General features: G+C 29.4%; 2 protein-coding genes across 8 annotated transcripts in view; one reads left to right on the top strand and one right to left on the bottom strand.

Moving 5' to 3' along the window:
- The window catches only part of LOC145322525 (activin receptor type-1B-like), a 279,945-nt gene that overhangs the window by 201,673 nt on the left and 62,258 nt on the right, over positions 1–16,014 (bottom strand). The window lies entirely within an intron of this gene.
- The window catches only part of LOC145322524 (protein spire homolog 1-like), a 199,256-nt gene that overhangs the window by 106,622 nt on the left and 76,620 nt on the right, over positions 1–16,014 (top strand). For 3 of the 6 annotated variants that reach the window (XM_080164618.1, XM_080164622.1, XM_080164620.1), the window contains exons 9-13: positions 226–291; positions 2,844–2,925; positions 5,002–5,052; positions 5,458–5,525; positions 9,729–9,821. In XM_080164618.1, coding sequence (XP_080020744.1) covers positions 226–291; positions 2,844–2,925; positions 5,002–5,052; positions 5,458–5,525; positions 9,729–9,821 — 360 coding nt within the window. The remainder of the gene's footprint in view (positions 1–225; positions 292–2,843; positions 2,926–5,001; positions 5,053–5,457; positions 5,526–9,728; positions 9,822–16,014) is intronic. The other 3 variants (XM_080164619.1, XM_080164623.1, XM_080164621.1) reach the window with 1 other exon arrangement.

Raw genomic sequence — 16,014 nt, forward strand, 5'->3', positions numbered from 1 at the left:
AGCACTTTTTTTAATTATAAAGAAAAAGCCTTACATATCATGTTCATATGAAACTTAATATTTATGGATGGGACTTTGATAAAATTGTGATTGGGTTTTAAAGTCTTTACTCTGGTGATTTTGTTTTTTTTTATAATAAGTGTTGTATATCTATTTATCTTCCAATGTGCCATCATTGGATATATTTTTGTTGCTTTTACATAACCTCTCAATTTTTTGTTGCAGGTGTCCAAGTCTCGAGGTGGCAGAGAGTCAGACAACGAACTAAACGAATTGAACCTTCATGACTGGGTAAGTTTTACGATTATAGAGTTGTCTTATTATTTTTAAACTTTAGTTTAGGTCTTCATAATCAAATGTTTCTTAATGGCATTTATATCTGTCCAATCAAATCTTTAGTTAGTTTTTTCTCAAATGACATACCTAACGAAGCTACATTATATTTACAACGAATAGGCCTTTAAGTTAATTTTCATTGAATTGAAGCAATGTCTAGAATAAAAAGAAGAAAATTATGAATAAAATAATCATTTTTAAAAGTTTGAAAGAAACCCAAAAAGTGTCATGTATTGTGTTTTTGATTCTCCATGGCATTGGTGTCAAGATACTCAGGGTTACATGGATATAACAATTGAAATGATATTACAAAATACTTTTGCTTTAAAGCTGGCTGGCATTCTTTACTTATTAGGCGAAAGAAAGGAAGTAGATTAATTAATAGATCATTGTCATCTACATCCCTGGGAGAAGATACTTAGAATTTGGGTCGTTTTGAAACTGTTTTTGTAAAGTAACAAATTCTTCATTTTTTACTCAATATATATTTTATATTATAGTTTAGATATCTAATTAAAGAAAAACTATTTCACTTCAAATCTTTTTATGGTTCCTTTAATTTCTTTGGTCAAATCTCACTAACATGACTGTTAGCTATTATTGGTGATTTTTTCCTCTCGTGGTTGTAGGAACTCGGTGTGACCTAACCTAGAATCATGAAAAATATTGCTGTACGAATTGTTTACAGATAGGAGCAACTTATACAGTATGTACAGTACACTCTAGAAATAATACTGATATTGGCAATGTGTTGACTAAATAGATAAGTCAAATATATATTGGTTCCACTTTTAACCAACTTAATGGATTTTAAACACCTCGTATTGCCTAAAGTTTGAGGGAGGGGGGGGGGTACATACACCCTTCAATGATTTTTCAGCATCTTTTTTGGGCTTCCCACTCCCTAACCATTTTTAACATTATTTTTTTTTTGGGGGGGGGGGAGAATGTTTATAAAAATCATTGGATAGAGGTGTAACCATGTGTAATCTGTTGAATGTAAAAGTAAAGTTTTTGTGGGATGACCATTTGAAAGCATAAATCATAGCTGACAAATTATGTCCCTGTCTTCTTCAGACAATAGAGCTACATGTAATGGACTGGTCATTTTCTTATTTTCTCTAATGGATCGACTTTATAAAGTTCATCTTTATTCTCTTAACTAAGAGGACATTGTCAATTGATTTTGAACCTACACAGAGTGACATATTGGTGGAGAAATACAATCTAACTTTTGAGTACCATACCTACTCTACCAAAAGTTTGAAATTTATGGTTTTGAACAGTCCAAAATGTATCCGTCTTATGCTTGGATACAAAATAGGATCATCTTTTCAAAACTCAAAATTCAACACCATTATGGTTTTTGTAACGCTTTAAGTTCATTTTTTTATGGAACTTTGTTTCATTTTAAAAATAACGTCCTCAGCATTACTAGAGTCTGACTGTCTATCGGACTAAGTCAAAATGGTTTTCTTTATTTTATAATGGATTATAAAAATGTAGAAAAACAAATTAGTTTTAACCCTGTTAACAACGTTTTCACTACTCTTACTACATTTTAATTTTAGCGGATGCTGCGCCCCTAGCATCTAGGGGCTCTGAATGGAACGGGAAAGACAGAAAATAACCTTAAACAATCCTAAGACCTAATCTAAAAATTAACTCGGTCAGGAATTTATGTGATGATTCTCTAAAATGGAGAATTCAATCGGTTCAGTAGTTATTAGTCTTAAGCTACAGACAAAACAAACAAACAAATTTTTCATATTTCAAAAAAATAAAAGTGAGAAAATTTTTAAATTTTTTTACATACATTCATTTAAATGTGTTAAAATTGGTGTAACCTTTCCACAACTTTTACAACCTCTCCAAGTAAAATTTCATTTTAATTTTTTTCATATTTTTTCCCGTTTCCCAATGAATCAAATTTCATTTTCTATTAAGAATTTTTCCGGTCCAAAATTGGTGAAATATAAGGGATTAGTTTAATTGGAAATATTATTTTATTGGTATTCTGGTTTCCTTTCATAGTTACGTTGATCCTATAATGATTTATGTTTTTATGTGTAATATATCTTACTGTTCTTTGGTCAACGCTGTGTTACTTGTGAATATAATTTTCCTTATTACGAAGTTATCTTTAGAATAGTCTAGATGAAATTCAATCATATTTATTAAGAATAATCAATCCCGCATTTTCCTGTATATGGGAGCCCAATTAAGCATGGTTTAAATTTCAATTTTTCTCCAAGATACTATAATTGACCGAAAAGTGTAGAAGCTAGCGGTTTAGCATGCGTTTTTTAGATTATTAAGATGAATAGGGGGGGGGGGGGGGAGCTAATCCAGAAATCTCGCAATCCTAATATTAAGAACTCATAGAGCTAAAAAATTTACAGCAGTGTTTTGAAGACCATTGTCTAAATCCGAAAAGTGTATAAAATTTGGCTGGAAATAAAAAATATTTGTAAAAATAAATATTTTATTATTATTTAATTTTTTAGGCAAACTTATGGATCCAAGTTATGCACGAACTGAGAAATGGTTTGAAACTGAAGAAAATTGAATACACCAAGACACCTATTGGTAAGTTTTTAACATTTTTATGGGCCAAGGCATTACTCATCTTATTAACATCACATACCATGCAGTATTTTTTTTACATTTTCATATCTAGAAATGTTTTATACTTTATCTTAATATTTTTAAACCTTAACGAACAATTAAAAATGGTGAGTTTTTAGAAAAGTAAACAATAACTTTTACAAGTTCTTAAAAATTTCAATAAAAATTGCCATTTCTTCAACTAAGCTTAGTTAATTTTAGGCCCCAGGAGGTGTATTTCAGCAGGAACTTAACTGTAATACCTTTTAAAGTTTTTTTTAAAAATATTTTTTAAAAAAACCTTCCTGCTTAAATACGCGGCCTAAAAGACCTAATTATTATTTTGCAATAATCGCAAAGTTGTTATTACAGAGTATTTAATTTAGGTTTACCTATATATAGGTATATATTTATGTTATTGTTTAGTCTAAGGTCAAACTCATTACACAAAACTGTTTCAAACACGGGTGTCGTAGGATTTTTTTTATTTACGCAATTACGGGCGAGAAAAATAATATCTAAAGAGCAAAAAAGGAAGGTAAAGGAAAATAAAGTTAAGACAAATGCTATTTAGTTCATCTACCTAAATCGGACTAGATCTATCGGAAAATATTCAAACCTCCGAATGCGTTTATGATACCTGATAATGAATTTTGACACCCTTGCCAAATTCTTCCCAATGCAATACATATATATATATTAAGAGATATAAGTTTTCCGGAATTTTAATGTAGGGAGTAGATTTGAAATCTGCATCAAATTTTAAGGATTTTTTATAAAATTCGTTTTTTGTAAAATTCTTTATCTAAAAGCGAAAATACATTTTAAGTTAATTAATTTTGACCAATAGGATAGGTGGATTTTAAACTACCTGCGCTCTAATTGGTTGAATGATGTACGACATCCAATCAGAGCGCAGATTTTTTAAATCCACCAATCACAGATGCCAAAATTAATTAACTTAATTTGTATTTCCGCTTTTAGATAAAGAATTATACAAAAAACGAATTTTATAAAAAATCCTTAAAATTTGATGCAGATTTCAAATCTACTCCCTACATTACAATTCCGGAAAACTTATATCTCTTAATATATATGTATATTGTTATTATTAACTGGCTGGCCGCTAAGAATCATTTTCAATAGGTATTTATGTTATACTATAATTTTGAAGACACAGAAATGTTTAACTTCTCAAAGACTGATACTTACTACATATAATCATGAAATATTTTTTTGTGGGGGGTTGGGCTTATTTTCTTTTTCTTTTTTGGGGGGAAGGGGAGTTGGCCCGTGGGGGTACCCTACAATCCAACAAAATAGCTTAACTCCACAATAGTACCAGTCTCTATATTCCATAAAGAGTAGAGCCCAATTGGTTCAGCGATTACCAAGATCTTAAGCTTCAAACGGACGGACAGACATCGTTCTACTTTGTATTAAATTTAATATATATTGTTGCTGTACAAATTTTGGAACCAAATAAAAGCGTCCCTACACCAATATCATGAAGCCTCATTTAGACCTAACTCTCTCTCAACTCATATATGCAAAAGAGGCCAATTGAATAGAAATGGCCGTTTTGGAGATTTTTATGGTCGCTAGAAATTATTTTGTTAAAAAAAGAAATTTTTTATGAATTCTGAAATATTTCTTAGTAGCGCGTTACTCTATAAATAAGGAATGGCTCAAATATATATTATATTTGTAATATTCTTGTTTATTGTCACATATTGTAAATTTAAAAAATGACATATTGAATAGTTTTTTTTTATCACATCGTTATATAGACAGTATTCCGTGGATATTAAAATAAAAAAATAAAAGATTAATACCAGTTATGTTACATGGAAATTTGTCTGTAATTCAATACAATACATGATTTTTCAGTATGGCTCTAATCTATCGGAAAATAATCGGTTTCGATACCATACTGGAAAACTAAATAACATGATCAACTAAAATATCATATTAATGTCTTTTTTAAAAAGTTAGCTTGTTATTGCTGCGCTACTTATCAACAATTGCATAATTGTCCTTGTTTAATAATATTTTTAGAATTTGTTTGCATGCTAATGAATAAAACAAGGATCCAAAATTCCAGACCAGGCAAGGATCAAACTATAAAATTGTGTGATTTTCGTTAAAAAAAACTTTTATGCTTTTGCTTAATTTATTTATTTGATTTAATTTAGCTAATTTCTTCTTTAATTTTCTTTTTTTTCTATTTGCCTGATTTTTAAAACAATTTCTTTTTGTTTTAAAATACTTTCAGAGCCCATTTAGATCTTTTGCTTTTATTCATCTTTGCTGATTTTTGGCATATCACTTTATATGAGGGAACCAAAGCTTTAAAGAATATGATTTGCATTTAATATTTGTAATTCAAAGAAATTAGCTCCCCTCATTTATTTGTTTTCACCACCTATAAATAAAAATCTTCCAAATGTCATTTTAAAAAATCTTCTAAAATATTTTTTAAAAACTTTAAAATTATAATATTGTTTATTTCAGAATATGAACTGACGCCATATGAGATATTAATGGATGATATTCGCTCCAGAAGATATAAATTAAATAAGGTACGTTTAATTTTTTTTTACACATCTTTGACGTTAGAATCCTGATACTTATCCCTGAGAGAAAAAAATATGTTATATGGAGATTGCATGTCCAAATTTGGTGACAGATACCCTATAGCCTGAGAATGTACACAAATTTTAAAGTACAAAGGCAAATCATCATTAATAACTCTTCTATAAAAAAAGTACTATTATAAGGTTTTGTACATTTAGTAAATGTGTATTTATAAAACTCGTGCAAAAAAAACTTTGTACATAGTATGTAATGTACAAAATTGAACTGTGCACTTTCATGTAATCCCAAATTTTTATGAAAAATAATAAATTCAATAAGAATTTTCATGTAGTAGAAAATTTCTTTCATTGCAAATGCAATGTCCTTGTAGTTTTAGTAGCGTAATACTCAATATGTAGGGTTTATCCTGACGTTTGTCTCTAAAAGTTAGTTTAGAAGACTGACTCTATTCCAAGAAAATACGAAGTTTTAAAAATTGTAAATTTAGATTGCTTATGATAATTTGCAATTTCTAAAAAAATCATATTATATAAAGTAGTAAGGTTTTTTGTCTGTACCTTATTTCGACAATAACTCTGGACCTATTGTTTTTTTCTTCTCTTTTCTGTCGCTTCAAATACAATATACAAGTAGCGCTGGGTCAGTTTAGTAATATAAAATAATATCAAAACTTTTCAAAATGATGCTATTTTGTTCATAAAACTGATGTTAATCTGCTGTCTCTGAGGTACTTATGGACATAATCGTTCTTGTATTTTATTTTGTTGCGTGCAATTTAAGGTCAAGTTTTATGTTAGCAACATATTTAATAAACTTTTTAAAAAGAAACTCAGTCAACATAAAATATTTATTCATGTAAGGGAAAAGCTGCCTTCTTTGTTGAGACAATAACAGAATGATTCTTTTCTGAATTTTGTTTGTTAGAATTTTAAATCAGGGATCTAAAGGGATAAGGCAATGGCCGATAAATTGATGTACATCTCCAATGATAATACACAAAATTATTCATTCTGAAGAATACAATTAGGGGTTGAAATGTTTGGACATTCAACTTAATCCAATTAAAAAGTCCTCAAAGTCATAAAGCCAACAAATAAGAAAACGTTATTATAAAACTTTTGGGTATATTTCTGCTTGCTATTAGGAATTTTAATAAAAAATATGACTGTCCTTTGCTATAACTTTTTCATAAATATTAATAATAACTATCGAAGCTTGAAAATGTATAATATCACGCCTTTTTATACAAAGAATCTGATGAATTAATGTTTGTTATATTTATGTCAATCAATCTCAATTGTAAATAGTTACGGTATTTCTGAGATAAAAAAAACATAATCATTAATTATTTATTCTGATTATACGAGGGTTTCTAAATGATAATAGAAAAAAATCTTTAAGAGGGGAATACAACTTTTTTGGTATATATTTAAAATCTTTTACTAGCGGTTACGCCCCCTAGAAGCTTCTAGGGGCACTGCACTGGTAGGAGAAGGAAAAGTCGACCTCATCCTATTTAAATTTGAGTTTCAAAAGAGTTCTCAATTTTTTTTGTGGGAGAGGGGGGTGAAGACACCTTCTCGAAAAATAGTTTAAAACCTTTCCAGGACCTAAGAGAAACTTCACTGTAAAGGAGAACAATATCGGTTCAGCGGTTAGCGAGATCCTTCGGGACAGACAAAAAAAACGCTTACTACTTTATATAATAGGATGGTAAAATGTTATATTTATGTAAAATATTGTCCCTGTAATTTAGCACATAAAACCAGGGGGGAGGGAGTGGACATTACACTTGTACCCAAAGCTTTAAAAACTTTGGATACTTTAAGTGAAATATGATTGGTTAGTTACAAACTGGTAATGTTCTAAATTTTCTACCAATAGTTTTTATATTAACAAGGGGTTATTTTGATTTTCTTCATTGTGGATGTAATTGTACATTATGTTATCTTATCCCTTTAGATCCCTGGCACAAAACTAACTAATAGAACCACTTCTATTATTTAAATTCTTTAAATAGAAACTTCCCTTTTCATGGTTCTTTTAAATGGTTTTTAAAGCACTAAATACTAATAGTATTGGCATTTTCTATTCTTGTATGTAAAAACTCATTACACTCTTTTTTACAAGCTTTTCTCGTTGTATTTTGGCAGCTTATTTATATGTACATATATGTATTTGGTTCTCGTTCAGAACATGGGATAGGACAATGGACGATAATTCAATTTAATTACTGCCTACAGTGGGTAACAATCATTTGGAGGAAGAATGTGGCGTAGATTATTTTAAGCGCAATTATCCTTTCTCTCCCTTGCTTCATGAAAACTCAGTTTTTTAACCACTCTAAAGGATATTCAATTAGGTATATCTTTTTAAAGAAATTGTGGCTGCGCCTTAAACAATCCCCTTTTAAAATGTTTGTATAGAAGTATCTTGAATTATAAATTTCTTGGGTAAGCTTTTCATTAGTTTTATTTAGATTTTCAGTCAAATTGAATAAAAGGAGCTAAATATAACCCTGTTTTTTCATGGAGTAAAAAAGCATCACTATTAAGTGTACTTTTAGAACATTAACCATTTTTAACAAGGTGTGTTGGAAACCCAAAACTTATTTCTTCTTGTTTCTTGTAATGAATACATTCTTCCGCTTTACTTCACTTTAAACAAAGACGACAAATTACATTGAGCGAAAGCTAAAAAAAAATATTTAAGAAACAGAGAAAAATATGAAAAAATCACTGAAATTCCTCTGATATATTACTATTGTAAATTTCAGAAATACAAAATACTTCATTTTGTTGAATATACCCTTTGAGTCATAAAAAAGTTGCTTTAATTTGTGTTAAAAGTGGATCTATCCAACTTCTAGTACTGATTATATAGTTGCTTTGCCTCCAATATAATTATTATTTTTCCAACATATGTAGGCTATACTTCATACTGATAGACAGACAAAATCTAATTAAAGTTAAGCTTTACTTTGGAAATCCTATTTTTACGAATCATGATAAGGCAAAAATGTATTTCAAACATAGGCAAGCAGTTTTTGCTCCCTGTTTTTGTTGCGAGGGATAATTCTTTTTCGGCTTTAAATGGCTTTCAATGGGAAATTTTTTTTTCTTCCTTATTTAGGCAAATGGTTAAAAATAGTTTTCAATTTTAAAAATAGATTGCAAGAACTTATTGGTAATTTTTTCTGAAGGGGGAGCCAGCCATACCTTCATCCCCCCCCCCCCTTTATCTTTTCAGGAAAGCTTGGATTGTTTATTGATATATCATTAGGAATTTTTCCCTTGGTAAATATTGGGGGAAAAGGATTGTAGATCCAAAAAACCTCTTCCTTCTCCCTAAATTATTTGTTTCTTTAGGTTAGGTTACAATAGATTTAGGAGAGTTCAATTAGAGTTAGGTCTTGCAGGGTTCAGTGACCTCTAAGGGGCTAGAAACGGTCTTTTAAAAGGACGATTTCGTGTGTGTGTTGCGGGGGGGTAGGGGGGGGGGTTATAGATGGTATACTGACGAAAAAAGTTATTTTGCTTTAAAAATTTAAATACAAATGTAAATTGAATCCTATAGGCCAAACATTTTTGTGTAAAATCTTTTAGTTTACGACACTTTCACTTCTTACCCTTTGCCATTTATGTGTTTCTACACAGACAGGGATAATCCATCAGAAGAAAATCTTGTCAAATTCCAAAACTTTTGGGTGGGATTTCCAATCCATTAAAGAAAAATACTAAATCTGAAATCAATCGCCATAATTGGACTGTTCCCAAAGTTTTTTTAATAACGTTTCCTTATTTCTTAACTCAAAAACTTTGGGGACTTTATTTTATTTTTTATTACTTGGTTTATTAAGTTGAGTGTACAAACGTTTCAACTACTAATTATAATCTACAGAAGGGGTAATTTTGTAAATCATCACTGGGGATGTACATCAATTTATCGGCCATTGTCTATTACCAAGCTTCCTTGGAAAGAAAATGGTTAATCGTTAATTTTATTATTTTTCTGCAAATTGTTTTTGAGGATCTTAACTTCTGGTTTGTATATAGGCATAAAAACAAATCCCCTATCTAAGTAAAAAATCAAACATAACCAAATTTTAGGATTTTAAATGGTCTTAAAGATGGGAGTGAGAATGGGATTAAAGGATACGACAATGGAAGATAATATATATTGTTTAGGTTTCCCATGACGGCCGTGTCCCGCCGCGAGTTAAGAAAGACGCGCATGATATCATTCTGGAGTTTATCAGATCCAGGCCTCCACTTAAACCTGTAAGTACTTTTATATCACACTGTTTGGTAACAATCGTGGCTACTCTACAATTCATTCGTCTAATGTTTTTATGTTAACTCTATTCTAATAAGAAATATTTCCCAAATATCAAAATTTCATTTAAGAAAATTATAGTATTCCTTGAACGTTTTGCCAATTTAAATTAACATCAAGATATTTTCTGACTGGAGAAAAAGATGGAGACATAGAAGTTTTCTTGTTGTGTTATAATTATTGATAAATATATACATATTTTAACAAAAATGAAATTTTTTGACCATCCCAAAACAAAAAGAAACGCACACATGGATTAGTTTCACATGATTATCATATAAATACAATATTCAAAATTCATATACACTTCATACATTTTGTTATGGATGTGTCTTAAACATAAAAGATAAAGTTAAAAAGAAATATCTCTCTAATTTTCTATAATTCTTAAATAAACAGTTTTAATTTCTTGGTAGTATAATAGTTATTTCTCGCATCGTATTATAAACAGCTTTCCGCGGATATAAAATGTTTTTTTTTAGCCGAAAGCACGGGTTGAAAATACTGGTTTTAATCTTATGATTGTACTTTTTTATAGACGTAGAAAACTGGATATAATTCAATGCTATACATAATTTTCATTATGGCTGAGAACCGGTTCTAATCCACCGGATAGTAACCGGTTTCAAACGAAAACGAGAAAAAGTTATTTCTCGCATCGTATTATAAACGGCTTTCCGCGGATATAGAATGTACAATTATGAGAATAAAACTAGTTTTTTTAGCCCCGAGGTGCCAAAGGCACCGGCTAAAAAAACTGGTTTTAATCTTATGATTGTACATTTTTATATTCGTAGAAAGCTGGATATAATACGATGCTAGACATAGTTTTTTCGTATGGATGAGAACCGGTTCCTGTCCACCGGATTCGAATGAAAACGAGAAAAAGTTTTTTTATTTAAACCTTTTAAAGAATTGTAAATAAAGTGTTAACTTTTATATTGCCATGTTTATGAAAACATTAATAAATAAATAAAACATTGACGTGCGAAATTGTAATTAGCAATCAAATTAGCACAACTATTTATGAATTTATTACTTTAATGATTATTTTAGCAAATATTATTTTAAAACAAGTAAAAGTTTGATCAAAACTGAAAACATGTAATGTCAATATATTCAAAAATTAGACATTTTTAATGATATATCGAAATACCTACAAATATTAGTATATTTTGCTGTATTATAGTCAACTTTTAATATATTTGTATGAAGCGCTATTGATTTATATCCACCTACAAAACAGCAAAACAATTTGCATCATAGAAAAGCTATGCAATGCTGCAAATTCATTTATAGGATTAATATAATTAGCTTAGTCAATATTGTTAGCAATACAAGGACCATTTTGTCCATAATTAGAATTAATAAAAAGGTTAACGCTATATTGAAGTATCTAGGGCAGTAAATTAGAATGCAGGAAATGGATTAATTATGTTCTTGTTAATTTTCATTAATGGAAAGACGGACGGACATAAGGACATGCAAGTTATAGAGCAGCTGTTCTACCAATAATTAGCAAAGTCAATATTGCAAAAAGGTAAAAAAAACGAACTATTAAACTAATAAAGGTAAGAAATCTAAACCACGTTGTTTGAAAAATGTGCGGAATTTTTTTTCTCACCACTTTTCGTCTATTTTACATAAATATAGGAAAACTGGGATAATTGGGCCTGTAAGTAGCGAAGCAATATTAAGATAGATACATTTTAGTAAACAAATGATTTTAGCAGAATTACTCAGAGAAAAAAAAAATATTTTTTGTCTTACTATAACCTATTTTGGATTTGCGAAGAAAATATCATATCCCTCCCTTCTTTTAGTTAATTTTTCTGGAAAGCTTTAAATAATAATTTTCCTTACTCTGCAGTGCAATGGTCATATCTGAGACGATTTATATGCCACGATACTTTGTTTAAACCATAGACACAAAACAACTTTACAGATCTAGCACGTGTCTTCATAGATTTTTGATTGTTTGGAAATGAAATTGCTTTTCCCTTCTGGTGCAAGGTTGTCTTTGTGTGTCGTCTTTATTCAACTCTAATTCTATTTTATATGTTTATTGGTCTATTGGAAAGCTTCAAACTGATTAAACTCATTGAATTTAAATACAATTTTTATCTAGAAGACCCAACTGTTCTTTATAATAAGTTGTGCCTGTTCATCTGTCAATGCATTCCTTTTTTTTTAATAATTGTCACGTCACTCGGAAGATAAACAAGGGAAGAAACTTTTGCTTTTAACTTTTCCACTAGACAAAAATATTATTTTCTTTGATGAAATGTACAAAAAAGTAGAGTATAAAAGTTTTCTTTTTTTGATGGTTTGAAAATGCATGAAAAAGGACATTAGTGTCTCCTATATTGTCTTTCTTTTTCAATATTTTTACCAGGGGTTATTTTAGTTTCAACGCCTTTTTCCTTGCCCCCCCCCCAATTATCATTATTTATGAAAGTAATTTCTTTACTATTTTCCTTTGCAAAATGACTGAAACTTTCTTTTTTATTGACTGATTTAAACAGAGATACTATCAATGGATATAGAAAATATGTGGATATTATGACATAGGAAAAATTGTCGTCAATATAGGTTGCTAACATGGACATCGCTTATAGGCCAGTTCGATCGTTAAGTAGGAGGGGTTGGTATGGGGTGAAGGGAGTGGATTAAAAGGGCGAGGGGGGTCGTTATTTAAGTCTGCTACACGTTTCACTATATTAGAGTACATGATAATCTGGTGTAAGATATAAGTAATATTAAATCCATTATACTATCTAACGTTAAATTTTTTTATCAGAAAATATTAAAAACTGACTTTTCTTAGTATAGAAATAATTTGTCATTTTTTTCTCAAACTGTTATTACTGCGCTACTCTTAGACATAATTGTGCTTCTTACTGATAATTAATTATCTGCTAAGAAAATATTTAAATAAATCAGAAATAATAGGGTCAACAGTTAACCCTTTTAAAGCCAAAAAATCTTGGTAAAAATTGCTTAAAGTTTGCTTAACTTAATGATCAGATTAAGCATATAGCAACACGATGCCTGCATATTATTTAGATTAACATCGCTGTTTTAGAATTAACTAATTTTTTTTTATTTTTCTCATGGTAGGATAATTCATTTGAAGTTAATATTTTTACCTCCAAAAAAATTGGAAGTAGCAAGTATGGATTATTACTTAATTTATAAAGTTAAGGGGTGGAGAAGACAATGTTAGTTAAATTAATCAAAAACCCTTTAATTTTCAGCCAGCAAATTAAAAATTTGGGAAAACTTTAATTTATCCTCCTGTGAAAATAAAAATATTTTTCTGGCTGAATTTATTGAAAACAAATATGGTCATGTGCATCTAATATATTTGTCTGTAAACATTCAGGGGTACAAGGATAGGACATTGGATTTTAATATCATCTTCACTCCAGTTTTTATTAATAAAATACTATCTTTAATAACTGGTAACTTTCAGGGAGGCGAGGACATTGGAAAGTTTTGTAATAACGTTTTCTTATTCATTGGCTGAACAACCTTGGTGATCTTTATTTAATTTTGATTGGTTGGTTCTTTTACTTGAGTGTCAAAACGTTTCAACCACTATTTGTAACTTACAGAAGGTATGCTTTTGTATATCATCATTGGGGTTGTATATTTAGTTTTCGGCCAATGTCTTATCCCTTTAGATCCCTTCTAATTTTGTGTGGAAAACACTACCTTTATAACCCTCAAAATTTGTATATGTAAAGGGTTGTTCCCTTCCATCCTGGCAAAGCTTGCAAAATATTTCAATTAGAAATTTGGACCTGAAAATCTTGTTTTGAAAAGTAATTTATTTTAATGGGTAATTTATACATAAATAATATCTAAGGGATAGCTTTATGACAGGTATTTGTCTAGTTCAGCGATTTAATTATTTTTATTTAGTACATTGTTGATTTGTTTACATTTCCTTTAATTTATTTACAGATCCCCTAAATGCTAGATTGAAATTATTTAAGCAGTTATCAAAACAAGAATCACAACATGAAATATTATTATTGAAATTGAAAAAGCACCTATTTTAATGAAATGAAACCACAAGAAAATTTCATTATGGTTTGAAAGCTAAATGGTAAAACAATACATCTACATTATTTCGTTTTTATAAAAAAAAAACATTTTTATGCCAATATGAAATGAAATTGTTGATGTATAATATATTGAAATATGTTATTATTATACAAATAGGGCACACACAGAGAAAGTCAGGCAAATAGGAATAAGTAGGTGGACAAATTAACTGGGAAGAAACAAGTTTTTGGCCTACACGTTTTGCTCGTATTAGGATAGAACAATTATTTAATGTAAATTCCCAATGATGATAAACAAAATTACCCCTACTTATCTGTGGAAAAGTTTAGAGTTTGCTATAAAAGCACCAACATTGTTTAAGCCAACGAATGAGAGCCTAGAAAACTTTGTGAATCAGTATAATTTACTGTCAAATGCCCTCTTTTTTTTCTTTGGACATAACAAAATAAAAATTATGAACCCAAACACCTTTTCCTTTTTTCATGTTTCACTCCAATTGAAAGTTGGGCTCGGACCAAATTGATTTGTATGTATTATAATAATCAGGGATACAGGGATAGGACAATGGACAATATAAAATGTTTTATCCCCTAACATATACGTTAAAAATTTACCTTTCGTAGCTAACAAATCGAGGGCAATATTAAAGGTAATTTTAACGAGAGAAAAAAATGATGCCTATTACTTAAAACTTTAAATTGATCCTATAGCCCTGGTTTATACTGGTCTGTCAATTTTATGATTCATTATCCATATATTATTTGGATGAATTGTTCTCAGGCATTTCAGGCCAGCTCGATACTTAAATACATTACATTCAATACTAAAAAAATTATTGATTAAAGCAGAATTTCAAATATAGAAATAGTAGATTAATTTACCGAAATTACTTTTATTTTTTTAAAGTATTAACTCTCTTATATTTTATCTTAAATTGATATTATTGATTTTAGGGCATGGACTTAAATTAATTTTAGAATTGGGCCCATGCCTTAAATTTAACCCTCCCTATTATTTAATACCTATAATAGATTAATAGGATGCGCAAATTTCAATATATTAAATTATATATGGACAATTTATTTAAATTTTATCATTTTAGAAATATTCTCAGGCTATTTCAGGTGTTACTTTAGTTGTTAGAAAATGATAACTTTGATTGTATTGGTTGCTATTTAAGATAGATTGCTACTTTTTTTTGTGAAGATTCGCCTTTTATAAGATCATCCAGTATATTTGGTCTGTTTCGTGAATGGATTCTATTTTTTCTCTCGTTTTTTGACATTTGTTCTATAGCATCACTTTGCCCGTTTATCCCATCATGATTTCTTGGGCTATGTTTATTATGGATGTTGTCATCCTTGTTTGTATACAAAAATACATTTACTGCATAAAACCATTTATGCTTTGAGTTAGAGGGGAATATATCCTTATACTAAAGTAACAGGATGTCTGTGTGTTTGTTTGTACCGAAGGATCTCGCTAACCGCTGAACCGATCGGGTTCTCCTTAACTGACCACTAGAGGCCTCTAGAGGCGAATCCGCTAGTTTCATCTAAAGTAAAACTACCAACCCAATTATTTATATTAGGCTAACAAAATATTTTCTCGGTTTCTATTTTTATAAACATGCGATATTGATAAAGTTTGTCTTAAAATTAATTATTTTTATTGTAAATTAGTTACAGAGCAAACATGGGTTCCTCTTTCAATTTTTAAGGGAGGGAGGGGACATTTGACTTTTACTTACACTAGTGTTCAAAGTTTTATAATAACGGTTTATTATTAGTTAGCTTAGAAACAGTAGGTTATTTTATAAAATTTAATTGGTTCATATGGTTGAGTTTCTACATAATGGATACATTTGATTACCATCATTGAAGATGTATATCTATTTATCGTTTAATTTTTAGTTGTCTTAAAAAGTTTATATGATTTTATTAAATTTTAATTGGTTGGTTCATGTAGTTTCTACAGAATGAATACCTTTGATTATCATGATTGGGGATGTATATTTATTTATCGTCCATTGTCTTTTCCATAAAGATCCTGCATTTAGGAAAA

The sequence above is a fragment of the Acartia tonsa genome, chromosome 6, assembly GCF_053477335.1.
Source record: "Acartia tonsa isolate MP-2025a chromosome 6, ASM5347733v1, whole genome shotgun sequence".
Taxonomy (NCBI): Eukaryota; Metazoa; Arthropoda; class Copepoda; order Calanoida; family Acartiidae; genus Acartia; species Acartia tonsa.